The following is a 27,782-nucleotide window of genomic DNA, read 5'->3' on the forward strand; positions in this document are numbered from 1 at the left end:
GGGTGATCAGTGCAATTGTATAGTTTGAAGATTGAAAAAATACTCCTATTAGCTGAACTCATTATGTGATGTTTTATGAGGCTTACAATTAAAATCTTTTACCAAACGCTTCAACTGTAGATTTTTTGCTGTAACGGTTGTGTGAGGTTAATATTTCTAAATGTTAAAATAGGATCGGTAAAATATCATTTTTATTTTTATTTTTTCTGTTAAAAATCTAATTACTTATTGTCAAAGAATAAAAAAATTACTAAAGAAATAAAAAGTGTGCAACACTATAATTTTTCTGAAAGCCACCCATACTAGTATTATTTTTCGTGCACTAGTGCCGGTATGTTCGCACACTCTAATTACTTATTTATTCCTAACTATAGATGGTTTTTCATGTAATATGGTTTATTTGTACTTTTGTTTGATTGTATATGTCTTTGTACCTCAAATACAAAATGATATTTAGTAATGTTACTTTCATATTTGTTGTTTAAATTTGTTGAATATGATACAAGCTTTCATTTACATTACTTTTATAACATATTGACAAAATATTAATATTTTTGGCAGTTGTAATATGCTAGTAATCCTACTCTGTGTCACACGCTAACTTACTTGTTATAAGAAGAGTTCACAATTTAGCATGCTTGATGTAAAGCTATTGAAAGAAGAAAACTCTCGTGATGATTTACATGGACAAGTTTTTTTGTGTTTTTACAACGACGCGAATATTGTCTGACGAACGTGGAATTCACAGGCCGAGGATCGACGTGAGGCATACTGACAATGACAGTGGAATGTTACATACAGTTGATCGCAACTTCGCAAGAGATGAATCTTGATCACACGCTATTAACACGCCTCGAGTTTAGGTTTTGATGTGATATTGCGAACGTGGTTAGTTTACACAGTTACACTAGTCGAGAATCGAATATTCCTTCTACTAGCTAGTTGGTTCCTAATATGGAGATAGCAGATAGAAAGCAAATAGATAAGCATATATGAACGATGTTTCAAAATGCTGAATAGCGTTATTTAGGGTTGTGGGTAAAAGGGAATAAAATACATTATAGAGGAGGGAATTGTTGGTACTAAATATGTCCTCACGTCATCCATCTTGGTCTCAGTTTTTTTTGGGAATATTTTAAAATCCCATAACTTATTTATCTCCATGCAACACTATAGCATATTTGCCATCGACAAGCCAACACAAGAGTATCGATTCTTTAATATTTGAACCAGCTACCAAAGAATCCATCATTCAATTATATTTTAGCATAAACTTCAAGCATATATGCCCAACACAAGTGTATCTTGGTCTCAGTTTTATTAGGTATATCGGACATGGAGGTTTATGCTAACATATGAATTACGTAACACTTAATTCCAAGCATCTGTCTCCGACGACATCGGTAAATTCTGAAGAATACTGATTCATACATATACAAATATATATATTTTCTGTTTTGCTTTTTTTTTACTGAGCTAAAAACAAAGAGAATTATTTTTCTTCTTTGTTATTAAAATTAGTGATTGTTTTTAGTAATTTTTTTATATTATTTCTGTGTTTAAAAATTAAATTTTACACTGGAGAAAACATTATACCATCCCGTAATATTTTATCTAGCTTACGCACTCACGCTGAAATGATAATTATTGTTTTTAATCCTTTTAGTTAGAATATAAGATTTTGATAGTAGAATGATAAAATATGATTTCCTTTGAGAAACTACGTCAGAAAGTATCTGACGTATAGGAACCAATATCTGGAAAGGTGTAAGAGGCAAAATATGCTCGATCGGATATGAAAAGATCGATATGCAAATCTATAGTATCTAATGAGAATGACGAATACACGTGAGATCGACAGGAACCTGCAAGGAACAAATCTTATAATATAGAAGAATACTTCTAGTTTGTTTACTCTACTTTTATACGTTTTACGCATGTGATTAGTAGATTATTAAAAAGTGCCTTCACTCTATTATGAAAAGTAGCATAAAGTTTGGTTTGTTTTCTTATTTCTATACAAACATCGTGAGTTAAACATATAGAACACCATTTGAACGTAGACTAGTTTGTGAAGATGTTTTTCTTATACAAGAAATTTCAGATCGAATGTGAATTTATTTTCTCTAGTCATCCTATAAATTTTATAATGCTAAAAATGTAAAAAAAAAGTATCCAATAATTCAAGAGATATATGCATATATCATACACGACATGACATGACATGACAAAGTTGAGGAAGCAGAGAATATGTGCCATATGAATGTATTGTCTATTTCAGGGTTAATAGAGATCCATTCATCAGCTGCCATTCAACATGCATAGACAAAACATCACTTCGAATCTTACTTTAGCATAATTTATCTATTATTAACCGAATCAACTAAGTTCCTCTCAGTATATTTTTCTAGATATTTTGTTGGTGTTGATCAAAACAAAAAAAAAAGATATTTTGTTGGTTGAAATAAATACCTTTTTGGATATTTGATGTCGACCATCTAAATTAAAAGAAAATATCATTTCAACGGCTGTGCAATTATCTGAAAACTTTTTGTTTGATCAAAAATCTGAAAACTATTGATACAAAGCTTATTACTAAAATTTTACAGAGCTGCATGCTGATAAGAGTTAAGGATTATGAAAACAAAAATGAAAATCTCACACCATAAAAGGAAAAAAGTAACGTCGCCCACAAGAAACACAAAACTTTAGTTTTTGGCTAAAACAGATAAACCAACTGCTTATCAATAACTACTTTGTGATTAGGCCTGGATACATATCAATTCCATCTTTAACATCTTATCATCCAAATGTTATACATCATCACCAAAAAAAAAATGATTCAAATTTTAACTAGAAAATTCAGAACTCTGTTTTTTCAAGCTAAACCGCCATTTTCATATATATTTCTTGTGAGGATCATAGCCAATGAGCTCGAAATCAGCTGCCACAAAAGAATCTATATGTTTCTTCTCTGTATTTATCTTCAAAACCTGTAAAGAGCCCAAATATAAATAAGAATATAGTTGAAACAAACTAAGCTTATGCATTCATCAAAGATCATGTATGCTTTTTTACTCACAGGAAAAGGTTTTGGTGGGTTCTCAAGTTGCTCTTGTAGAGGCCTAACATGGTTCTTGTAAACATGAGCATCTCCAATCACATGGATAAAATCACCAGGAACAAGATCTGCAAAATATCAACCAAACATCAATAAAAGAAGATAAAAATGCTCTTTCTGTAGTGAAAATCTGGTACGTACCACAGACATGAGCTAGGATGCATGAAAGAAGTGAGTATGAGGCAATGTTAAACGGTACACCAAGACCCATATCTGCTGACCGCTGATACATTTGACACGAAAGCTCTCCGTTTGCAACAAAAAACTGTGCAAACATGTGGCAAGGAGGAAGTGCCATCAGCTTAAGGTCAGAAGGATTCCAAGCTGACATTATAATCCGGCGATCATCAGGATTGTTCTTGATCTTGTTAATTACATCTAAGAGCTGATCAAATCCTTGGCCAGTGTAATCAGCATGCATATCTGTGTACCTGTAGAAAGAGATTAAACAAAATAGCTAAACAGTATAAAAATGTGTTGCTAAAACTCAGAGAAGCTACTGACTTAGCACCAAAGTGTCTCCATTGAAATCCATAAACGGGTCCAAGGTCACCTTCCTCTCTCTCAGTCAGCATGTCATCGCATAGGACGGGACAGGAGAAAGAACACTCTTGAGCATCGTCATCTTTCCCGCTGCGGAGAGGTGTCTGTTAGACCAGCCACTCGCCTTTTGCTTGATTCTATCGACCATGGAGGCAAACAGGTCTCGTTTCTTTCTACCGAAATGTTTCGGGAGACCGAGATATTTGCCAATGTCTCCTTTTTGAATGCCCAGTTCATCTTTCACTGCGGTTTTGAGTGACATCGGAGCTTTCCGGAAAAAGGTGATAAACGATTTGCTTGGGTTGATTGTTTGACCGGAGGCTTCTTCATAGCGTTTTAGGAGCTTGTGAAGGGCTATACTGCTGTCTTTGGTAGCTTTGATAAAGAACATTGTGTCATCCGCAAAGAGGAGATGGTTTAGTCGAGGACTCCCTCGAGCTACACAGATACTTTGCAAGGATCCGTCCTCTTGCGCTTTATTACATAAACCCGAGAGCACCTCACTACATAAAATGAAGATGTATGGTGATAGAGGATATAACCAGCAACTACTACCGAATTCCAATATGTTTCGCCTTCTTTCTCGAACTGTTTCTGATCCCACTTCGCATACTGAAACAATGATTTTCGTCGTGGTGGTTGGCAAATCAGTCTCGTCTCCTCCATTATCAGACACGGAATAGCTTTCCGTTGAATATTTAGCCGGCACCTCCTCTACAGAAGCCAAAGCAGGCTTCAAAATCTCCACGGTGGTTGCAGAAAAAGGACCAGAAGCGAGAAGCGGTGGATCGTTGACCATTTTTATTGAGCTGTGTTTTTTATATATCTTTGATTTGTTCAGTTATTTTTGAGCTGAAGGAGAAGCTTCAAGACGCGAACCAGAGGATTGATGTTAAGGCCATCGTGTTGACCGGTAAAACAAAAAGAAAAATTGAAACTTTGAGCTTCTCTGTTTTAGCGTTTGATCATGTGTAGTAGTCTTCCGTGTTCTTTCTTTAAGCTAAAGGTTGTGACTTTCAATCCTAAAGTTTAGTGTTTTAGTTTGCTTTAATGTCCTTTGATCAATTCAGGGAAAGGTGGAATATTTTCTGGTGGTTTCGATCTCAATGTCTTCCACCAAGTTCATAAGACTGGTACCAATAGTTTCTTCTTCTGTATGTGTTTATAGTTTGAAGCATATACTGTGTTATGACAATCTCGTTTCTCTTGGCAGGGGATATGTCGCTTATGCCTGATATATCCTTTGATCTTGTGGGCACCCTCATGGAAGGTGACTTTAGTTCAAATTCTTTAGTTTGATAATTCTCAATAAGATAGCCTGAGACTATTATACTTTTTGCTGCAGTTGAAGAAGTAGCTCTTGGTGGTGGTTTTGAACTGGCACTGGTGAGACTTTTCAAGTTTACGTATCTCCTCTTCTTTTTTAACGTTTCACGGACAAACTTATCAAAAAGAAAAAATGTTTCACAGACAAGATGATTGGTTTTGTTGTTAGGGAAAGAAATGCATCTGATCGGTCTCAAAGAAATGCAGAAGCCATCTGGCTCCATCTCCTTCATCCACGTGGCCGACCTAGCACGTGCACATTTGTTTCTTACGAAGAAAGAAACAGCTTCTGGTCGCTATTTTCTGTTCTCACAACACAAATGTTCCAGAGATTGCGGATTTTCTCAGACAAAGATATCCTCATTACAATGTTATTTCAGAGTAAGCATTTGTTTCCACTGAAATTGCAAATTTTAATTGAAAAAGAAGTTCTGATTGTTTTCTCATCATATTTTTTTTTTGGGTTGTGAATTTGGCAGATTTGAAGAGTGCTTATCAAGTGCGAAACTGACGCTATCCTCCGAAAAAAACTCATCAACGAAGGCTTTCGATTTGAATATGGGATGAAGGAGATGTATGATGAGATGATGGAGTACTTTGAGACAAACCCATGGGCCTAAAGAATCTTGATTTTCCTATGATGTAAAATGGATTTTATGAGTATTGTATATGGGTCTCTGATCTCAATATATGATTCCTATATGTTGGTTGATTTTATGTCTCTTTATACATAAATGTTACTTGCAATGTTTTTGGTTTGTTAATAAAATTTATGTGTGGAGAAGTTTCGTGCTGTTTATCTAAAACTTGTGAAATGTCATTTTGTTTTTGAAGTTGAAGTGTTTATCATTATATGCAATGTTCTGATTATTATACGACTCTGTTTTGCGACAATCTGAAGAACGTACAGACATGATAGGATCTGCTTCGTATAATTGACCATTGATTATGATTGTAGACTGAATTCTTAGAAAGTGGTCCCAAAAGCACTATAATAAAAACGAGGATTCAATACCACGAAGTGTACGTGTTTTCTCTTGGCTAACTATAGATATATTTAGCTATTGTATAATCCACTTTATAACTCAGTATTACTAGCGACAAAAAATAAGAAAACCCTGTTTATGGCTAGCTTCATGAGTGAGATTAGTTAAACTTTTAGTGGCTTCAGGTAATGAAATATTTAATTAGTGATATTTTTTTAAGTATACCATAATGGTAAAGGAAATTGCAGGCGCATCACAATATTATTGATACTTGATGTCAATGACCCCAAAAAGTCAGCAAAAACTTAAACTCTCTTTAATTTCAGATGTGACTTCTTTCACAAGAACACCATCTTTGTTATATAGGAAAAGAGGTCCCCTTCTCATTCTTTCTTATATTAGGGTGGGGATAATCCGACGGTTCTTGCAACTTGATGTGTTTGCAACTTGATGTAAGGATTTCACGTGAGATAAGTTTGCTTCTCTTTCTTTTTCTTTGTAAATAATTTTCAACCAGGTGATACCCGCGCAGGGCGCGGAGTGAATGGATTAAAAGAGATTATAACTTTTAATCTATAGATATTAGAAATGCAAAACTTATAGTCACAAGATTACATATTATATAATGAGTTGAGACTCACCATAAGTGTTTTGCTTGCAAGATCGAATTTGTAATGAAGGTTTGGGAAGAAGAATGTGATGAGTAGATGTGCTCAAAACAACCTATTTATATATACGATGAGGAATGATTAGATTTCAAATGATGAAATCGTATGTGATTCGGATGAAAGCTAATCTATAAGAGTAATCAAAAACTTATATAAACTAAATTATGAAGGAAAAAAAAAACACATACAATAGAATTATTGTTTTCATAAAATAAAATATATATATAAGATAAAACGAAATATAAGCAATAAACTAATAAAATTCTTGAAAAACATGAGCAAAAACACCATAAGAAACACACTTAATGATGACGTTACTGTAATCATAAAACATGATATTGCAGCATATGTGATAGAATAACATAATAAAGTGAAATCACGATGTTGTCACCTAGGTAAAATGACAATGTTACCACCTAGGTAAAATCAGAAAAACCTAATGTTTTGGTCTAGAAAATGAGAGAGTTAAACTACTTCAATATATAGAAGAAAACTGGTGGGAGAGAGTTAAGTCTACGTGAAATCGTACATCAAGTAGCAAAGAAAAAGAAACAATGTCGGGAATGTGGAGTGGCAAATATGACAAGTATGGAAGAACCATGGCCCCGGGTTCGGTTCCAGAACGAGGGTCGTGTGACAAGTGTGGTGACGAGAAACCGCCTCTGCAACAGACCCAATGCATTACAACTTGTGCGAGCGTTGTTTGGGCGGGTGCTACAGCCCTATTTTTTACAATCCCAGGTTCCGTTGTGATGTCTGTGAGCAGTGGAATAAGGCGAGGAAGGCTGCTAGGGCAGCAGCGGGAGAGGCTGCTGGCTCAGGAGAGGCTGCTGGCTCGGGAAAGGCTGCTGGCTCGGGATAGATTAAATTCTTCGCACGCCATAACAATCTGTCTCTTGTTGAATAAGAACTGATTAATGTTACTGATCAGTGATGTCTTTTAGTATCTTCTACCGTGTGTTGATGTTATGTTAAAGACCATTGGGAACTTTTTAATGCTTACTAATCATTGAAGTCAATATATCCACTGACATTATGTAGTTTAAATCCTACATCGTTCTGTTCAGACAATATCACTTTGAAACAAAACAATACTACAAATTTCAGAACATGAGTGAAGAACTGAAATAAAGATTTGAGCTTTAGAGGATCTAACCAGCAACTACTACCGAATCTCAATATGTTTCGCCTTCTTTCTCGAACTGTTTCTGATCCCACTTCGCATACTGAAACAATGATTTTCGTCGTGGTGGTTGGCAAATCAGTCTCGTCTCCTTCATTATCAGACGCGGAGTAGCTTTCCGTTGAATATTTAGCCGGTACCTCCTCTACAGAAGCCAAAGCAGGCTTCAAAATCTCCACGGTGGTTGCAGAAAAAGGACCAGAAGCGAGAAGCGGGTTTTGACATACCGTTGTCGGAGGAAGCTCAAGTGACAGAGAAGAGTCAGCGAGAAGGATTGATGTTGGGAGATGAGCTATGACCTTTTTATAGGAGGATAAACACCAACGGAAAGAGGAATAAAAAGCATTGAATATAGAGTAAAGATGCGTATTAATGGAGATGAATCAGTAACGTATTGGAGGAGACGAATATATGACGAACCGATGCGAAATTCAATCCAGAAATTCATCAGAAATAGTAGACGTGAAATGAAAAGAAGACGGATTGGGATGAACCTTAGAATCAGAAGTCTAGAATAACCAAAGACCAAAGCGACGCGCGTAAAAAAGTGCGTGAGATACACGGACAGCCCAGCGCGTCGACATGTGGCAAGAAAGCCCACCTTCTCCAGAGTGACGTGAATAGCATAAAAAAGGCAGATTGTATAACTTTATATATATATAGATAAATAGGGAGCCACATAAAAGTATATATATATTTTTAGCACCTATTCAAAATTATCATAAAATATTTTAAAATCCAAAACCATAGTGGTGGTACATGTGTATACATCGAGTGTTGTAGAGCGACCCGTTCAAGTCACAATACGTGGTCAACACGCCAATCGTGAGATGACGCCGGTAAAAACCGACCTAAGTGATGAACTCATTGAGTCATGACCACTTCCTGGTAACTACGCATATATATACTCTTCCCTCTCCTTTATCTGATATCCAACATAAACATAACTCCTAATTTTCTTTCTTAACCAAACAAACAAACAAACAAACAAAAACTCTTTCCCCCGAGAAATCTTCTAGTTCATTATCAAGCGTGGTACATGTCACAAACCTTTACGTTATGTATTTGTTGATGAACCATTCGCTTGTCCTCGTATTCATCCCTTGGTTGTTCCTCTCTGTTTTTTAGCTGAGGAAAAGGAAATAAAATGGACACTCGAGGAACTGGACCAAACCTCTGAGGCAGTTGGATACGGTGCGGTGAAGTAAGCATCATCTCTATTTATTATACTGCTGGATTCTCTCCACAAATTTGGCACAGCTAACTTGTTTTAATTTTGTTTTTTTTCCTTCAAGGTATGCTGACCTGAAGAACAATAGATCCACAAGTTATGCTTTCAACTATGATCTAATGCTTAGTGACAAGGTACTGGAATTTTTTTTGGCAGCTAGTCTACATATTAAGGAGTCATGTACACATGCTTAATTTATATTCATCTTATGTCTTGAGCAAGGGAATACAGCTGCCTACCTTCTCTACACCTATACTCGGATCCACTCAATCATCAGAATGTCTGGCAAAGACATAGATGAGCTGAAAAAGGTATTTCTCTCAAGCTTTACTTAAAAAAATTTCTTATCATTGTTAATTTATAATAGCAATCTGTGTGGTATTCTCTACTAAATTAGAGACTAATATTCTTGGATTTGTTTCTTACTGATTTTACATTTTTCATCTGTCATTACTTTATTTATCGCAGACAGGTAAGATAGCATTGGATCTTGCAGACGAACGGGCACTGGGTCTTGGCCTGGTTCAATTTCCTGAGGTAAAAATACACATACTCATTAGATGGTATTTTCACATTCTTATTTCTTTTTCTTGGTAACAAAACGAATAGTTGCAACACATTTTTCAGACTGCTGAGGAAGCGTGCACCAAATTATTGCCCAACTTGCTGTGCGAGTACCTCTACAACTTATCTGAACTGTGCACCAAATTCTACACCAGTTGCAAGGTAAGTATTCCAGAAAATTCTACTCTTCTATTTACCCTGACCTATAATAATAGATTGCATTACCTTTTATATGAACTTGAACCTTTTTTTTAGGTCAATGGTTCAGTTGAGGAGACAAGCCGTCTCCTCCTTTGTGAAGCAACGGCCACAGTCATGGTGAAATGCTTCCACCTTCTTGGAATCACCCCTGTTTACAAGATGTGACTACACTCAAATCGGCAAATGAAACCGAACCCAATACGGCAGAAGGTTTTTATGTGCTGACAATTATATAGGGGATATATTTATATTATAAGTTACTAGGGACTGAGAGTGTCATATTCTTCATCCATTATCCACCAGTTTCTCTCTCGTATCGTTTTGGTGGTTGTGTTTTTATTAGCTTATTACTCTATTAAACTTGTCAAGATCTTTCCTAGTCTAGATTGTGATTTATATTTCTTCCGGGCTTAAAATTTCCAACCTTATTGGAAATGAACACCTGTTTTTATATACAGTATGTGAGAACTGTTTTCATATACTAAATCACAAAACTGTTTCTATAGAACTGCTTATAATTTACATGAACTAATATGTTGACACATGGAGTAATTTCAATTGATGGATAGCCTGATATGCGAAAAGCGAATATTAAGCTTGGATCAATACACATGAGACCTTATGGAACCTCATTTGTTTGTTTTTGTCATTTGCCGCACATCAACTGTATGGAACCTCATTTGTTTAGTGAGAAACTTCTGCTTTGTAGAATATTATTAGCTGTGTGCATCAAATACCAGCCTTTAGTCAAAGAGTAATAAGAAAAAAAAGTTGCCAAAAAGAAGTAATGAGAAAAAAAGAAACTAAAATAAATAAAGAATATCTTCCTCCAATAAAATCTAAACACATGTACCACTTCACGTCAAGTTGCAGAAACACTCAAAAACACTTTTCTTCTATAAATTCGTTCTCCTAAACCATTCACATTCCCCCTTCTCTCCTTCTTCTTCTCCTGATTTCGTTTTTCTTCATACGATTCATTATAGAAGTTCTCAGCTGTGGTGAGAATATAATCTTTAAAAACCAACACGAAGATTCTCCTTCCTTCCTATTCCTCTTCTCTTGATTTTTGTTTTTCTTCAACGGTTCATTTTGCAAAGATCTAAGCTATTGTGAGAATAACCTTTCAAAAAAAAAACATTAGACAAAAACATTGATGCTTAACCAGCAGTTCTTGGTCTTTGAGACGCATGTCTCCGATTATACTCAGTGAGATCTTCCTCTCTGGGTTTATGTTAAACTCCACAATCAGGCGCAGGACTCATCTCGTTCAATCTTTCTCTGTTGTCTTCCTTTACTGGCTTTATTACGTCTCATAGTTTCTCAAATCTCTCCATCTTTATTTACATACTCGTATAATTAAAACAAAACCCTAGTTTCCAAAAATAACTCTTTTTTTCTTGGTTCTGTTCTGTTCTTGACTTCCCCTACAAGAAAACCCATTTTAATATTCTCTCTTCTCGTAAAAGACTTCTTTGTTTGTTTGTGTGTGTGTGCTGGATGGACTCGTCGTCGTCTGGAACAACTTCTTCGACGATTCAAACGTCGTCAGGACCTGAGGAGAATCTCATGGAGCAGAGGAAACGGAAGAGGATGCTCTCAAACCGTGAATCAGCGAGGAGATCAAGAAAGAAGAAACAGAAGCTTCTTGACGATCTAACGGCTCAGGTTAATCAGCTTAAGAAAGAGAACAGCGAGATCGTGACAAGTGTCAGCATCACAACGCAACACTATTTAACCGTCGAAGCAGAGAACTCTGTTCTCAGAGCTCAGCTCGATGAACTCAGCCACAGGCTCGAATCTCTCAACGACATCATCGGTTTCCTTGACAATACCAACGGGATCTGTTCGAACACTCTGTCTGGTCCAGAGTCTGATGATTTCCTCACGAGTCAGTTTAATATGAACATGTTTTATATGAACCAGCCACTCATGGCATCTTCTGATGCGTTACTGTATTAGAAATGTGGGCCTAAAAACCTCGAAATTACAAAATGGGGTCGTTTTTTTTGTCTGATTGCAAGATATGTCCAAAGAGCAAGAGAGAGAGAGAGATATGTGTATAAATGGGTATGTTGTTCGATTGTTCCATTTCATTTTCTTTTTGTAGTTTGTTCCGTCTTTGGCGCAATATAGTAAAAGCATTGTTATGAGTGTTGTTTGTAATAAAGGCTCTGTTGCCGCATGACTACAAAGTGCTTTTAATATCTCAAGTGGCCCTATTTTTACTAGTTTATTGAGGGGGTAGTAGTAATTTTTTTTTTGGTAAAATGGGTTAGTAGTAATTGACTTCAAGTAATGAAACATGGAGCATATTTCTTTTATAATACATGTAACATGTCATATCTATTTTCAAAGAGAAACAAATCGTTATTTTGATTACTTAACCTGTGTTTCTTTTTAATTGACCAACATTTATTTAAAAAAAGTCCCACGATCATTTACCTAACTACAATCTCATAAAGAGCTAGTATTATGCAAATGACACTAGCTTCTTTCTCAGCACTCTTACATTTACATAAAGCAAAATTTCACAAAAGGTATTAATTTAGTCTTCAAAAAGTGTCGATATCTCCATGATATCAACGCCAACTTATGCATTTGGATGTATTCATAAGAAGAATTACAAATCTGTTACACTACGTAGCTAGCTAGTTAGATGAATTGAGGATTGTTAGGTTTATTTTTTTATTGGTTATATTTATATATTATATATAATGTTTTAGTGGTGTTGAATTGGTGAAAGAAGATTTTTTAAAAAACCAGTGCAAAAGAAACATAGAATAATTGTAATGTATGAAAAAAATTGTAATGTATGGAGGCCACTCAAATGTAAGGGTTATCAAAACGCCCTATCTGCAGATTCTTGTAATATATTTTCAACGTATTTTTTAGTGAATTTGAGAGGTTTTGATGTGTACAATAGTTATACGTGAAATCTTCGCATCGTGTATTGTTTACTTTTACACATCTCATCTTGTAACTTATTTTCGTATCTCGTTTTTTTCAGACTTTTTAATTTCAAAGTTTTTTTTTTTTTTTTTGAACATTTCAACAAAAAAAAAATTTTGAACATTTTTTTTTTTAATTTCAAAGTTCGATATATATTTATGAGTACTCTATATGTATACACCAGTACATCACAAAATAATGGTTATATTTCCTCGTGACTCGTAATGGGGAATCCTATTCTACCCTTTACTGGCAGTATTATACCTTTAGATGCTGCCTAGTTTGTTTTATATTCATTGATAACGGATGGTTCATTCATGAATATTAAAAATATATAGAAGCCTTTTTATTTTTATTTTTACCCTTTACTTACAATAACACACATCTTAGTTCTTATTACTAGAATAACATACCCAAAAAAAAAAAATAGAAAAAGTGAGTTAAAGTCCATAATACCCTAATTTTAAAAGAATTAAACCAATTTTTAAAATAAAAATTCTCAGAAAAGGAAAAGTAACAAATTAAAAAAAAAACTCACCATCGTAAACAACGATGAAAAAAATCCCAGAAGAAACCCCTTCTCCTTCCCCCCCCCTTCCCCGACCTGAACCTTAAATCTGTTGGTTTCTAAATTTTCCAATCTCTTCTCACCCTTCTCTTCTACTAAATGCTTCGATTCACAAGGGTAGTAATCCTGTAATCACAGAAATCTGACGAACCCTAAATCCCCTTTCTGAAATTCTGGGTTCTGTTGATTTCGTCACTCCTAGAAGCTCATCTCCGCTTGAATCACTTATATTCATATCTCCTGACATCAAAGGTCGGCTCTGTGTCTTTAGAAACCTTTTATTTTTTTGTATCATTGATTTACTAATTGTCTAACTCAGTTTTCATATGTTTCTGGAAAATATTGTTTTTCATGTCTGTCTTATTACATTGTACATTTTTGACAGAGAGATGAGTACATCAGACTGTCCAAAAACATATCCAAAAAGGCTGTATGAGGAGGGAAAATGTCCATTGCAACATCGAAGCATGAATCATAGCTGTCACTTGGCAAGTTTACAGATGGTCGAGGAATCAGTTGGCATAGATGCATGGGAATCCATTAAAGAATCAGCTGTTGGAGTTATTCTGAGGTTCAAAGACCTCGATTATACCTGGTCTGCCCAAGCTGTTCACCATTTACTTACAAACCAGCTAGTAGTCGATAGTATCCATGAGGTGTGGTCTCTGATAGAAGGACAGCCAATTAGGTTTTCATTACATGAGTTTGGTGAAATAACAGGTTTAAATTGTGAGCCTTTCAACATAGATGATAAGGTTGAGGTTGATCATAAGCCATTTTGGGAAGAGATGGGTGTGTCTGCTGCACATGGTCCGATGCTATCTGAGTTGAGATCATTGCTCCCACGCATTAAGAATTGGCCGTTTGAGAAGAGAAGAATGATTGGCCTGCTATGTGTCTTATCTGTCGGAATACTTGGAATATCTCCAGGTAGTAGAATTCCTTTGGAAGCAGCAAAGAGAGTCTTAGACGCAGAAGCATTTGAAAGATATCCTTGGGGGCGTGTCGGATTTTCCAGCTTGGTTAATTCAATTAAAATTGTTTCGTTTGGAGGAAAGAAAAAATATACACTTCGTGGATGTGTACATGCTCTTCTCATCTGGCTGTATGAGTCAATACCTGGTATTGGGCATGAATATGGGAACCATATTGAGGGTAACCAAGTTCCTCTTCTCTCTTGGTCAGGATCTCGTTGCCGTATACAGTGGGGTCAGTTTTATGAAAAAGAGAAAAAAGTTCACCAGAAGGTTAGTTTCTTATATTATGGTTAACTCCTATGAAAATACATCACTTCTCTATATTTATTCATACTAATATTTTTTACATTTTTTTTTGTAGGTGCGTGTCAGACATCTCGTTGTTAAGGCAGAAGCGGACATATATCCTCAATGGGATGATCACAAGGTTGATGATGATCTTCATAACATGATTTTAGACATTCTACATGAGCAGCTTGATGATAAGCATTGGAGCTTGAAGGCAGCTAATGAACCAGTAGCAAATAAAAAGAAAAGGAATTTTGTGAGTGAAGAAGATGATTGTATGAAGAAAAAAAATCCAGCGAAGAGGACAACCACAGTGAGTATGCTTACTTAATTTTTTACTTGTATGTATTACTGAGTTTAGTTTGTTAAGCCGAGATAGAATTGCTGAGTTTAATTGGTTAGGCCGTGGTGGAATTATTTTATTTTTTACTTGATTTTATTGTTGAGTTTGCTTACTGTTTTACAGCAGGCTAGTGGATCCAGCCTTAACTCAGGTGGAGATGATGGATTCAAGCATGCCCTAATGGAAGCAGTGAAGACATTGACTGCAACGGTTCAAAATATGGACACAGTTGTTGCTGAGAAGGTGTTGACTGCAGTAGACACAAAGATTGACACAAAAATAAATGCAAGAGTTGGACAAACCGAGCAGGTACTTGGCAATCAAATCTCAATTTTACAAGAAGAGATTGCTAAGATTAGAGAGCAGATGCAAACTACTGCTCCAAAAAATGATGCAGACGTTCAAAACCAAGAAGATGAAGTCAACAGCAACGACCCGGTTAGTGTTTTGCTTCTGTTATGAGTATGTCTATTTCAGGTTAAAGTAACTATATATTCAAAATTAACTTATACTTGTTTTTGACATACTCAAATAGTCATGGATGGTCCAAGACAAGACACCATATGATGCAGATGCGGTAATACAATGTGTGGTTAGAAAGAAAGCCAACAAATCCAAGGTCAAGCTAACGTCTCCTATTCTACTTGACACTGATGGTGTGAAGGTTGCTGGAAAAAATCAAGTAAAAAAACCAGCTGGATGCTTGAAAAAAGTTAAGAAGGAGAAGAATGTAGTTCCACAACTTAGAGATTCTACTGGAACATGGTCTGATTCAGAAGAGAAGAAAAAATATTGCACCCTAGATGCCACGTTAGACCAGTTGGCGGCATCAATCTTGGATGGACCTTTGCAAAAACGCAAGCCACAGCTGACAAAGACTCAAGTGTATCCATATGTAGGTAATTCAACTGTGAAGAGGATCATATCAGGTGTCTCTGAAGCCCATTATGATCCTTTAGCTAAAGTTGCTGAGACAAAATTCAAGAAGCTAATGGATTATCTGCGAAGTATTGGGTACGTGGCTTATTTGTTCTTAATAATTCATTACTGTTAAACTAACTTGAGCTTTCATTTATTCATTTCAGTGATAAAGATGTAGAAACTCCCTTCTATATGAAGCTAATAAAGCCAAGAAATGTCTGGGAAACAGATGATTTTGGATGGCTAACAGATTCTGTAAGTGTCACATTTTTTTCTGTTATCAACTTAAAGTCTGTGGCTAACACACACTCATTTATTTTGGACAGCATATGGCATCTGCAATGCTTATGTTTCATAAAAGATATATGAGGAATCCGTCACCATACTCTTCAGATAGGATAGCTTTTCTTGAGCACTGGTTTGTCAAGATGTGGGTCAGAGACTACAAGAAATATGATCCTCAGACGTGGGAGTTCTCAGAAACTTACAAGAAGGTCTTCAATGGCAATTACCCTTCTGATTTTTCCAACAACAGAAAGTGGGTGAAGGATGTGGATCGATTGTTTTTTTGCCACTTGATAAATGGTAACCACTGGGTCGCTTTAGAAGTGGATTTTGAGAAGAAACTAATCCATGTCTACGACAGCATACAGACAGTTGTCCCGAGCAACACGGATCTTCAAGAAGAGTGTCGTAGTATTGATGACATAGTGAAATCGTTGATAACTTTGTCGCCTCTGCTGCCGCAATTGCATGTACGCATGGTAACTTTTCTATGTCAAATCTGCGGCATGAACATCTCCGCTCTGTCAAATTCACTATGTGTGTAGTTGAGACACCAGAAACATGATATTGGTGAATATCTATCTGTTGTACGCTTAGCATTTTAGCATATGGCACACGACCCTGTGAAAGTATGTATGCAACGTTAGTTTTCTGTTCATAAAATATCATGTGTTATAGAAACTCAAGTGTACCTCTAAAAGCTTCTCAACTCCACGAGTTAGAGTTGTTTTCATCAAATATGCATCATTCTTCCTTGCCGAAAACCAGCGCGTCATCATTTGCCTTATTGCTTCTAAAAGTCTTACAATCGGCAAAGTCCTTGCACCTGAAAGCACTCTGTTTATAGATTCAGCTATGTTGGTTGTAGTCAAGTTGTACCTATCACCAGGGAAATGAGCTCGTGCCCACTTCCGTACATCTGCTTTCTGCAAATAGCCATGCAAAGCTGGGTGCAATGCTTTTATCTCATCGAATGTGGTCTCAAAATCTGAAAGCCTGAATGAATTAGCTGCCTTTTTAACCAAACCAAACAACTCGCGACCTCTAAACTTTAACAAGACATTTTTATACAAGTGGTAAGTGCAAACTCCGCGGCTGGCAGATGGATAGACCTCGGAAATTGCATTGCCAATTGATTTGTGTCTATCAGAAATAATAGCAAGTCTTTCATCATCTGGTATCACACAGCTCAGTTGCCTGAAAAACCACTTCCATGATTCATCGTTTTCAGTATCCACTATCGCAAATGCAATTGGAAATATCTGGAAGTTGCCATCTTGTGATGATGCAATCAGTAGAGTCCCTTTGTACTTTCCTTGCAAGAATGTGCCATCGACCACAACAACCTTCCTCATGAATGGAAAGCCCTTGATGCTAGCACCAAATGCAATGAAAAGGTACTTAAATCTGTCACTAGAATCTACTACAAGGCGAGTGAATGTCCCAGGATTTGCTTCTCTAATCTTGTGTAGATACACAGGTAACTCATGGTAGCCACTCTCTGCGGATCCCCTAACCAATTCTCTTGCACATTTCAGTGTCCGGTGAGCTTTCCAGTAATTAATCTATCATTTACAATAGTAAGAAACAGTTAGATATATATATAAACTTTCCGAGTACACAAGTAAAAGAAAGATACCTTTATTCCAAAGCACATGTTCAGGGATTTTTTCACATGACTTGGCAAAATGGTTGGCTCCACTCCACCAATGAAATCAGTGTATAAAGATCCGAGAATCTCTGGTGTTGCTTGTCTGCAGCGAGCTGATCTTTCTGTAACTGAACAAGTATGGTCAGAAACAAAGGTGCGTACAGTAAAGCGAGGAGTATTACTTGTTGGTGATGCTCTTAACTTCCAACTACAGCCTCTAATCCAACACTTTACGATTAACAGAGTTGGTGTTGAGTACTCAACATCATAATCGAATTGTTGCACTATCGTCAAGATCTTAAGTCGTGTTTTTAATGCAGACTTGGAGTCAAAACTTTGGCCAACAACTATATTTATAGAATTCAGTTGTTGCCTAACATGCGGAATGACTACTCCAGCCTTTTTCGATTTTGTCGCTGACCCAATCTGTGGCTTATACTCCTTCTTCATCTCTGTATCTACTTCTAGTGGTAATCCGTAGGCTATAAAGTCCTCATCATCTGAAGTCGCACCATCTGAATCATCGCAATAGTCAAACCGTTCTCCGTCAGTGTCTGAGTCTTCGTCAGATTGATCTACATGTTCTCCGTGAGTGCTCTGTTTCATCGTCTCTTCGCTGCCTTTATAAGTGACCTCCACGCATAGCCGAACTCGTTCAAACTTTAGGCCACGGAAGAAACCTTGCAACTGACAGATATTCTCAATTTTTACTGGGGGTGTGTCAAGATTAAGATTCTTCAAACTCTTCTTGCTGAACATGTAACTCAATTCAACGTTAACTTGTCCCTTATCTAATCTGTAATCCTCGTGAACCTTGTTTATCAAATCTTCGAAGCTTGTGTTGTCATTCACTGGAATTACTTTGGTTCCTCTTTTGTTATCAACGTGAAACATCCACCTTTCCTTCTCGAATACCCACTGACCACAAACTGTTTTAAGACCTTCCATCAATTTTTTTTTGGGATTAACGTGAAATCCAGTTGTTAGTAAATGAGAAAAAACATGTCTTGGAGGAGATGTTACGGCTAAACCTAGGAGTTAATTAATGATTGATTTTTTGGCTCAATTTCGTAATAACTTAACCAGAAATTTTAATTTTACTCGGTTTAATTACTAAACCGGAATCTAGTTTATTTTAAAAAAGTCTGTCACTACATAAAACTCTTAAAAGTCTGCCATGTCGTATATAGAAGTATGCTATTAACTTATAAGTTTGCTATAAAGAATATTATACGAAAACTTTGCCATAGATAAAGTAAGATAATATAAGTTTGCCATCTCGGATATTGAAAAATCTGCCAAAATAAAAAAAGTCCATGACAGAAATCTTTGATCCGAAAAAAAGTCTTCCACATATTAAGAACCTGCTATCATAGGACTAAAAATCTGCTATAAAAGTCTGCCAGCTTAAACAAATCTGCTAACTTAAATATGTCTATTGTAATGCATGGCAGAGTTTTTATAAAAGTCTATAACAATATTAAGTATGCCAAGGTAAACCTGCGGGAGGAATTAAATTTGCCAGAAACTAATAAATCTGTTATCATGTATCGCAGGTTTTTAACGGCATACTTTTTATCAATTTTGTTTTTTTTTTTTTTTTTTCATAAAATGGTAATGGCATTTTTAGTAAATATGTTTTTTGTTAACAAAGGACATGAGGGCAATTTGGGTACAAAAAACAGTTTTGTAAATAAAAAAAAATAAGTGTTAATCTAGTAATAAAAACAAAGATTAGTGTTATTTGAGTAATCTTCCCTTATTTTTATATATAAAGGGGTCTTCTATTTGATAGTTTCCTTTTTGCTACCATTATTTCAAGTACATATACAGTATTCCTTCTTGAGAGTATCGTTGCATGTGTCAACTCAAGACTCGAGAGATTAAAAGGGGGTCTTATGTGGTTTGATCTAGGCTTTTAATACATAGAGGAGTTATGTAATTAATTGCTTAGTTTTAAAATTATAGTATTTGAAGATAACATACTAGCTTATACAAAAACGTAATTTAAGTCAAGGAGTTAATTGATAGAGTAGAATGATTTACTTCCCAACATTTTGAATGAGAAATAAAAAATGTAAATACTTAATTGGAAAAAACTTTAGACTACATTTCTAGAGTGAGAATACAAAATGAACATTATGATACGGTAAAATTGTAAACAAATGGGCAAAAAAATAACGCATGTTGAAGACAGCTAGCATTAATTTTATTGTATTTTAAATAAAAGGATATGTTATTTAAGTTCACAAATAACCTAGCGGTTATTAAAAACTATAAAACATAATATTAATAAGCCGTAATCAATTATGAGAAATTTGTCATGTGCAGGGAACAATACTTGCCGGTATTTGACCTAAAACACATGATGATTTAGCGACTTTAATACTATAGATCCCTAATTAGGTGTTTTTATTGTTAACATTCGTTCTCATAGATACCTGAACAAACATAACTGCTTTTTTTTTCTTTTTTTGATCAACGCATACCTGCTTCTTGTATACTCCCTCCGTATCACTTTTAAGTGATATTTAACAATTTTTATTTTGTTTCATAATAAATGATGTTTTCATAATTCTAGATAAAATTTAATGTCATTTGAAACTTTTGACCAATTACAAAATACTACATTTATTTTTATTGGTTGAATTAATTGTATTTAATGTTATTTTATATGATCAAGATAAATTACCTAAGATTTTGTATTTTAATAATATTTGTGCAAAAACTTTAAACATCAAGTGATACATAGGGAGTATTAAATTATAACCAATTGGTTTGGCTTACGATATACCATGCCATACATCCAACAAATATGATCTAATTCTTTGATTATATGTATATTTGCTGTAAACTTATAATGTTTAATTTCCATCGTTTTGTGGACTTAGAGTCACTGTCAAGAGTAGAGTTCTTAATCAATTTTGAGTTACCTACTTCTTAACTAAATTTTCATCTCGCCATCTTCTCTATTTCCATTCATTGACATCTTAACTGTTGCACATGATACATCTACGCACTTGTAAAGTATTGTCTACCACACTATAACATCAATTTGCAAGACGTAAAAAAAACTTATCAACCTGAGAAAATGGAATCAGATCTTCGAGAGGGTTGAAGAAAAACATAGGAGCCAAAAGACGGCCATTGGCGCATGGGTCGAACTTCAACAATAGCGGCATTAATCTCGATTCTTACTCTCCACAAAGGCATTTGAAGAAAGCTCCATAGTCCCCTTTACTTAAAAGTTGAGGCCCTAGCAGTTTGGAACTTCTTTTCTATTATTTACCTATCTTTTGTTCGAGGGGCCAAATTATAACTTTTCAAACAGCTTCATTTTGATCTACATTACAGATTACATACACCAAATTATTTACATGAATACCTGCGGATATTCTTGAAGATTCGTGAGTTAAAAGATATATATTTTTGATTAAAATAAGAACGAAAAGAAATGAAGAAGAGCTTTTAGCAAAATAAAGAGGTAGTTTAAAATTTAAAACGTTTCTAGACTAGTTGTTATATGATAATGTTTTGTCATGGTGTCATATATTTGTTTTGGTATTACCATCCCATGTAACATGCAAAGGTATTTAAGGTTGTCCAAATCATAATTTGAGTCGCCTATCATGAAGGAAAATGTTTTACCTTGATTGATGAATAAAAAAAAACGAAATATTACAACAAAAAAATCTGTAAATCACAGTAACATGATGTAGGTGTACCGTAAGTTCGTATTATTATAAATAGATATTAACAAAAGACATAGAAATATTATTAAAAAAAACTATTTGTCAAAAAAAAAAGATTATCAAAAGGTAAATTTGTCATGACTGAAACTGTGGTCAGTTGTTGAGGCTTATTAAAGAGGATTTTAATCAAATTGGGAAAAGTCGCTTAAAGATATTAAAGCAAAAATTAATAAATTCTAACGTGTCATGTTCTTAATTAATGAATTAATTAAGAAATTCTTTCTAATAATGCTGACGTAAAAATTTAATGTATCTTTTCCCTTAATGAAAAGTATTGTTTTATGAATCACCACCTTCTTTAAAAAAATAAGAGAGTAAATTTTGTTATACTAACCATTTTAATATCTTTCATTTTTGCTTCCAGGTCTAGCTTATTTTTAATATTCAATATGATAATAATTTTCTTACATAAGAAATTATTAAGTTATAAAAAGAGAGAGTTGTTAAGTTAAACATTTTTCCTACTTCACTTCAGAAACATTTTTAAAATTTAAATGGTTTAAACAATATGAATTTAAAATAATATATCCCAAAAAAGTTTTTTTCAAATTTATATATTTTACCATATTTTATTTATTAAATTTTATTCATACATTCGTTACTAAATTTTTATTATCATATAAGTTTTACTACTTAAAGTTAAAGTATTAATTAATATAAAAATATCATATCACATTCTTTATACCAAATTATTTTTTACCAAATTTGTTAAATGACTTAAATTAATATATTTGTGATCGATTATTTATTTAGCATATACTTATATAATATAGTTTTAAACATTTTTCGCTAAGATAATTTTAAACATATTATTTGCTTCTTTTTTTGAACAAAAAACATATTATTTGCTTTATATACATATATATGTAACAAATAGCCGTACCATGGGACCAGAGTCCACAGTGATTTTAAAGGCCTCCAGAAATAAAAGACTACCAGCCAATAACAGGAAGACGTCGGTGCTTTTTGTATAAAGGTTCAAAGGGAATAAAGGGAGAGGGCTAGACTTTGGCAAACAACTGCAAATATATTTTTTTCCATCTGGTTTTGATCAATGAAACTTGTAGAACATACAAGAATGAGATTTTAAAAACTGCAAATAGTTTAAACTTCTCTGAATATATATTTTCTTTTTTGAAAAAGGGCTTAACTTCTCTGAATATTTACTTTTACAAATTTAATTTTGGAAACATCGATGACGAAATAGTACATAGCAAGAATTAGTTATATCGAAAAAAAAAAACAGTTAGCAAAACATGTGACATGGCTTATAAAATAATGAAATAATAATGTATGCAAATTAACTAATTCATAGTGTGAAACAGAAAACTATACATTTTTTTTGTTTTTCTCGCATTCTCCATTTTGTTAGATCATAATAAGGGATACCACTATTTTCAGGCGGCCTACATTATACGTATGTCTATAGTGAACTTCAATCCATATCTGTATGGTTACACATATACCGATATACTTACCACCAGGACAGCTTGACATTGTTTTGGGCCCTTTGCCAAAAAAAAGTTTTTTTTATCGTCTAAAATTTTTATTCAGATAATATTTAAAATATTTTTAAAATTTAATCAGTAATATTTTGAATATTTTGTGATAAAAATAAAACTATATACATATCAAATATTTTCGGATCCTTTTCAATTTTATTTAGTATATTTATAATTTTTTTATATAAAAATATATAGATTTATAAAAAAAATTAGACTCCATAATTATTAATATACGGAGGATACGGATTTGGGCCCAGGGTTCGGGGCGGTCGCACAGCTTGTCCCCTCCTCAGCCAGTCCTGCTTACAACACAATTATTTGATTTGAAAGATTTATAAGGTGATTTTGATTAAAAAGCTAAATTTTTACAAAACTAAAATCTATAGTCACATAAATTATAATTTAAATTCTACGGCAAAAAAATCTATATCCGTAACCTCAACTAGTGAAGTCTTTAAGCACATACATCAGACAATATCGTACAGACATGCAAATATTGATCCATATGCAATACCGTTTAATGATCACACACAAAAATCACATTGCATATACATAATCAATTTATATATAGGGTTATTCTTGGGTTCACCCTATATGATATCTAGGTTCACCAACTAATAGGATTTCATTATTTTAAATTCGATATTTTTTAGAAAATAAAACAAAATATTGTCAAGTTATATTATGTTTTTAAAATAAAAAGATTAAAAAAAAATTTTAGTTACAAATTTTTTTTTTAAAGTATTTTTAACGTCGTCAGCAAAACACTAAACCCTAAATCCTAATCCTTAAACCATAAATCATAAACCCTAAACCTTTGGGTAAACCATAAACTCTTGGATAAATCATAAACTCTAAATAAAAACACTAAACAGTAAAATCCTAAATCCTAAACCTTAAACCCTTGAGTGTTTTAATGTTTAGTGTTTTTGATTTAGAGTTTAGAATTTATCCAAGGGTTTAGGGTTTACCCAAAGATTTATGGTTTAGGGTTTAGGGTTTACCCAAGGATTTATTTTCTTTTACTTTTTAAATTTTAAAAACATAATATAATTTTACAATATTTTGTTTCTTTTTCTAAAAAATATCGAATATGAAATAACATAATCCTATTGGTCGTGAACCTAAGAATAAAGAGCATGGAGTAAACCTAAGAATAAGAACCTTAAATCTAACTCCTAACTCTAACTCTAACTCCTACTTGGATGAACCTATAATTAAGCCTTTTAAAACCCAAAAAGCTTATGAAATGTTGAAATTTGTGTGAATGCAAAGCTAATTAATTGAAAGGCCCATCATCTTAACAAATAAGGTAACTACAGATATTATAAAACCTCAAAAGCACAGGCCCAAATTTATATATCTTAATACGGACCTACAATATGTTTGATTATGTTGTCCATTACAAGTGTACTACTAAGCCTAAGCGTCAATAATCTAACAATCTATAGGCCTTTCATCGTTTTATTGTTTTTAACTTTTTAATCGTATGTCTTTGTGTCGCATCTAATTTTCCTTCTTGCTAAGATATTTTGGGGTTCGGTAATCGGGTTGTATAAAGAGCTATGCTCTTTGACTTTTCTTGAACCTCATCTAGGTGTCCTTCCTTACTAGGATTTATGATGTGTTTTATATGGTTTTGGTTTGTATGAGTATCTGTGTTCATTAAGATTTTTCCTCTGGATCATAGTTTTACTGTTAATTAATAACTTGATATATTTCTAAACATGATGGTGCACAAGTCGAAAAAAATAAAATAAAAATGATATTATCAACTTACCAGACACGCTTAATCAGAAATTAGTTGTGCGGGTTTTTGACGAGATCAGTCATGGGTTTGTTGTGCGTGTCCCTATGATAGGATGTGCATTACACTAGCTTAATAAAATATTTTGTGAGAAAACAAAACCGTAATTAAGAATCGTGAGAGTACGGTCATCCTCCACTACATCATCTTTACATCCTACTTTAAGTGAAACCATTAGATAATACGCCGAAAATTTATCACAGTGACGAATCAGTCATTAAAGCAAAGTTCAAACAACTTTGTTCTCTTTCCATAATCTCAATTAATCAGCTATCTATTTAGGTTATTTATTCTGACGAATCAGTTCACCAAAGCAAAGTTTAACCAAAACTTTCTCCTTTCTCTAATCTCAATCGGCAATCCATTTAAGTTTGACACTTTGCATATACTTTACATTCAACTAGGTGATAATCCGCGCCTTGCGCGGAATGAGATGATTAAATTTGTATTTTGCGAAATAAAAAAACATTAAATATGATTAATTTGGATATTAGTTTGTTTTGCATTGATTGTTTCAGGTGTTAATGAGGAGGATAAAGATTGGCGACGTTAATTAGTTGAAGTTTTTGATTTTATGGTCATAACCGGAAGACTATAACTACTTATTTGGTTTCATGTTATATGAAGTTTAGACAATATTGATGTTAAGCTTTCATATCATATTCAAATTTCTAAACAGATGCAAAATTAAATCAATTCGAGATAATTGTTGCGGAAAAAAAGAATTTAAAAAATACATTTCATTACAATTTAGTTAATAGTCAAATGAACCATTAAAATTCTGTTTTTTGTTTTCAAAATTGCTATAGATTTAGAAAGCTCACTTACGGTAAACATTTAACTGTATAAGTATTCACTTAAATTACATATATATATATATATATATATATATATATGTATATGTAAAAATAAAAAAGTGATTGATAAATATATAAACATACCATTAATTAATATAGAAACCACTGTTTTGGTCAATATAACAATCGGAAGTTAATATGCTTACATAAAATTAATTAAAAATAAAATTGATTCGTCCTTTAATTTTTTTTTTCATATACAGAAAATCTAATTGTATACATAAACAATAACATTAGTACATATACAAATTGAGCCTGATGAATTTATCCTTATATTATGTTATAAATTGGCCCAATCATTTTTGAAATAATATTTTAATGGTTCAACATATATTGTATAATAGGGTCTGCTTCAAAACAAATAAAGCCTAACATTTTAAATCATATTTTAGTTTTTTTTTGGCTCAGATTCTTAAAAATGTTTTCTAAATTATGGCCCTTAACTTGGAAGTGATTTAGCGAGGAGAAAAAAATACGACTGGTGTTAAAAAAACAAAAAAATAATGCCGATTGAAACCGTCGAGGGTTTCGTCCCCACGCGATAAAAGACGGTACTTCGCAGACATTGTCTCTTTTCGTCCCCACGCGATAAACGACGGTACTTCGCAGTTATCGCAGCCATTATAGAAGAATGAGGGAAGAGTATTTAGGTTTTGTGTGATTGAGATGAGTAATAATGGTTTTGGTACGTGTGTGTTATATAAGAGTAAAATCCTAAGGCTTGTAACTTAGTTTCCTCCGTTAAAATCGAATTTATTATCAAATATTTTTGCCTTGGCCTGCACAAAACGATTTAATTATATTGCCAAACACGGTTATCTTCGTTGAAAATCATATATTTTTTGCCTTGGCCAGCAACCAACGAATTGGTTATATTCGCAGATTTCAATACACTTACAAACTGGGAACCGACCGGTTCGGTTCTGTTTGTCTTCAGAATTACGGAATTCTCACGTAACGTTGTCATAATGCTTCGGTGTTCTCAAGTAACAAACTAACGGTACGTTGAATACATTGTAGTGTCACAAATCCCTTTGGTTTTATCTCTTCTCGGGACTCTCTATACTCTTCTATATTTTTTATAGTTCAAGCATGCTCATAGTTTGACACATTGAAGAACAAAGTTATGCGAGAAGAAGAAGTCACGTTCAAGAACAACATTAGACAGAGTAATGATACTCTTTATAGTTCAATCATGCTCATAGTTTGCATATTCTTGCCACGAGTCTAAGTCTCATTATGACCAAGCACCATGACCTTACCATGATGCGTCATGTAATTGTTAGACAGAGTAATCACCGTCGAGCCCATTATAGCATCACTAAGCCAGTCTTCACAGTTAGACAACGAACAGTGATCAACCCAAACATGATTCTCTCTGAAGATCGACACACCATCACCGTCTTCTCCACCCGTAATGTCGTGGGGAGCTTCGCACCTTAGCGTTCCCACCTGGCTTGCAGTCATGTTTATGAATCCCGTGGATTATAATGTTGGTCACGTACTGGATCGTCATGCAAGGCCCCCAGCGATGTGCACGGACGCGCCACGACCGTCGATGGTCTTGAAAGAGTTCATGATGAGTTCTGATTTGAGATGAATGGTCATGTCTCGTTGGAAGATGATCCAGAGCGGCTCGTCTCGAACCACATCGTGTATTAACTTTCCGGGCTTAGGGGTCACTGGGTCGTCGTTTCCTGAGTCGGTCACCATGTAGAACTCCGAAGGTTTCTTTTATAACAGTGAGTTTGAAGTAAAAGTTGGGTAAGAAGGAACAAGAGAGAACTCCGAAGCATTAGCTTTACGTGAGAACTCATAGCAAAATTTCCTGAAAAAGCTATAGATACATGTAGTTGGTTTTATTTTGGGAGAGTAAGGAAACTCTCTACGAAATCTGTTTACAGAACCGGTGAATAAGGAATTTTTTTTTTGGAGAGTGTCTCTCCAATGGACACGTGTCTAACTTGGTGTGAAAGCATTAACTACAATGCTTCTCTTTTAAGAGTTATTCTTGGGTTCACCCCCTAGGGTGAACCTTTAGGTTCACCAACCA

The 27,782-nt window shown here is 34.2% G+C and overlaps 6 protein-coding genes and 1 pseudogene across 8 annotated transcripts; 3 read left to right on the forward strand and 4 right to left on the reverse strand.

The window, feature by feature from the left end:
- Positions 1–78: 78 nt before the first annotated feature.
- On the reverse strand, positions 79–3,687 carry LOC111208156 (bifunctional dihydrofolate reductase-thymidylate synthase 2-like). The gene is made up of 4 exons (XM_022706924.2): positions 3,626–3,687; positions 3,263–3,552; positions 3,083–3,189; positions 79–2,993 (listed from the first exon to the last, which is right to left on the reverse strand). Exons 2-4 carry the CDS (start codon positions 3,540–3,542, stop codon positions 2,898–2,900), a joined length of 483 nt encoding a protein of 160 aa, XP_022562645.2. The 5' UTR covers positions 3,543–3,552; positions 3,626–3,687; the 3' UTR covers positions 79–2,897.
- A 2-nt stretch (positions 3,688–3,689) lies between these two features.
- On the reverse strand, positions 3,690–4,463 carry LOC125590685. The gene has a single exon (XM_048764371.1). The coding sequence runs from the start codon at positions 4,461–4,463 to the stop codon at positions 3,690–3,692; it is 774 nt and encodes a 257-aa protein (XP_048620328.1).
- Positions 4,464–7,198: 2,735 nt separating this feature from the next.
- LOC111207929 (arginine--tRNA ligase, chloroplastic/mitochondrial) lies at positions 7,199–10,367 on the forward strand. Its single transcript, XM_048764372.1, has 7 exons — positions 7,199–7,535; positions 8,956–9,031; positions 9,123–9,192; positions 9,277–9,369; positions 9,527–9,595; positions 9,686–9,784; positions 9,878–10,367. Exons 1-7 carry the CDS (start codon positions 7,199–7,201, stop codon positions 9,986–9,988), a joined length of 855 nt encoding a protein of 284 aa, XP_048620329.1. The 3' UTR covers positions 9,989–10,367.
- Positions 10,368–10,738: 371 nt separating this feature from the next.
- LOC106428791 (bZIP transcription factor 11) lies at positions 10,739–12,008 on the forward strand. Its single transcript, XM_013869544.3, has one exon. The coding sequence runs from the start codon at positions 11,324–11,326 to the stop codon at positions 11,783–11,785; it is 462 nt and encodes a 153-aa protein (XP_013724998.2). The 5' UTR covers positions 10,739–11,323; the 3' UTR covers positions 11,786–12,008.
- Positions 12,009–13,188: 1,180 nt separating this feature from the next.
- LOC125590176 lies at positions 13,189–16,885 on the forward strand. Of its 3 annotated transcripts, XM_048763361.1 has the most exons (7): positions 13,189–13,595; positions 13,729–14,590; positions 14,682–14,921; positions 15,075–15,389; positions 15,487–15,965; positions 16,037–16,127; positions 16,199–16,885. In XM_048763361.1, exons 2-7 carry the CDS (start codon positions 13,733–13,735, stop codon positions 16,700–16,702), a joined length of 2,487 nt encoding a protein of 828 aa, XP_048619318.1. In that variant the 5' UTR covers positions 13,189–13,595; positions 13,729–13,732; the 3' UTR covers positions 16,703–16,885. The 3 variants fall into 3 exon arrangements, with proteins under 3 accessions (XP_048619318.1, XP_048619317.1, XP_048619316.1); XM_048763360.1 differs by lacking the exon at positions 13,189–13,595 and having other exon boundaries at positions 13,603–14,590; positions 15,078–15,389; XM_048763359.1 differs by lacking the exon at positions 13,189–13,595 and having other exon boundaries at positions 13,604–14,590.
- Positions 16,823–20,254, reverse strand: LOC125590177. Its single transcript, XM_048763362.1, has 2 exons — positions 17,797–20,254; positions 16,823–17,722 (listed from the first exon to the last, which is right to left on the reverse strand). Exons 1-2 carry the CDS (start codon positions 18,754–18,756, stop codon positions 16,823–16,825), a joined length of 1,860 nt encoding a protein of 619 aa, XP_048619319.1. The 5' UTR covers positions 18,757–20,254.
- A 6,037-nt stretch (positions 20,255–26,291) lies between these two features.
- Positions 26,292–27,760, reverse strand: LOC106417920 (annotated as a pseudogene).
- Positions 27,761–27,782: the final 22 nt, after the last annotated feature.

The sequence above is a fragment of the Brassica napus genome, chromosome C7 (genome assembly GCF_020379485.1).
Source record: "Brassica napus cultivar Da-Ae chromosome C7, Da-Ae, whole genome shotgun sequence".
Lineage (NCBI taxonomy): Eukaryota > Viridiplantae > Streptophyta > Magnoliopsida > Brassicales > Brassicaceae > Brassica > Brassica napus.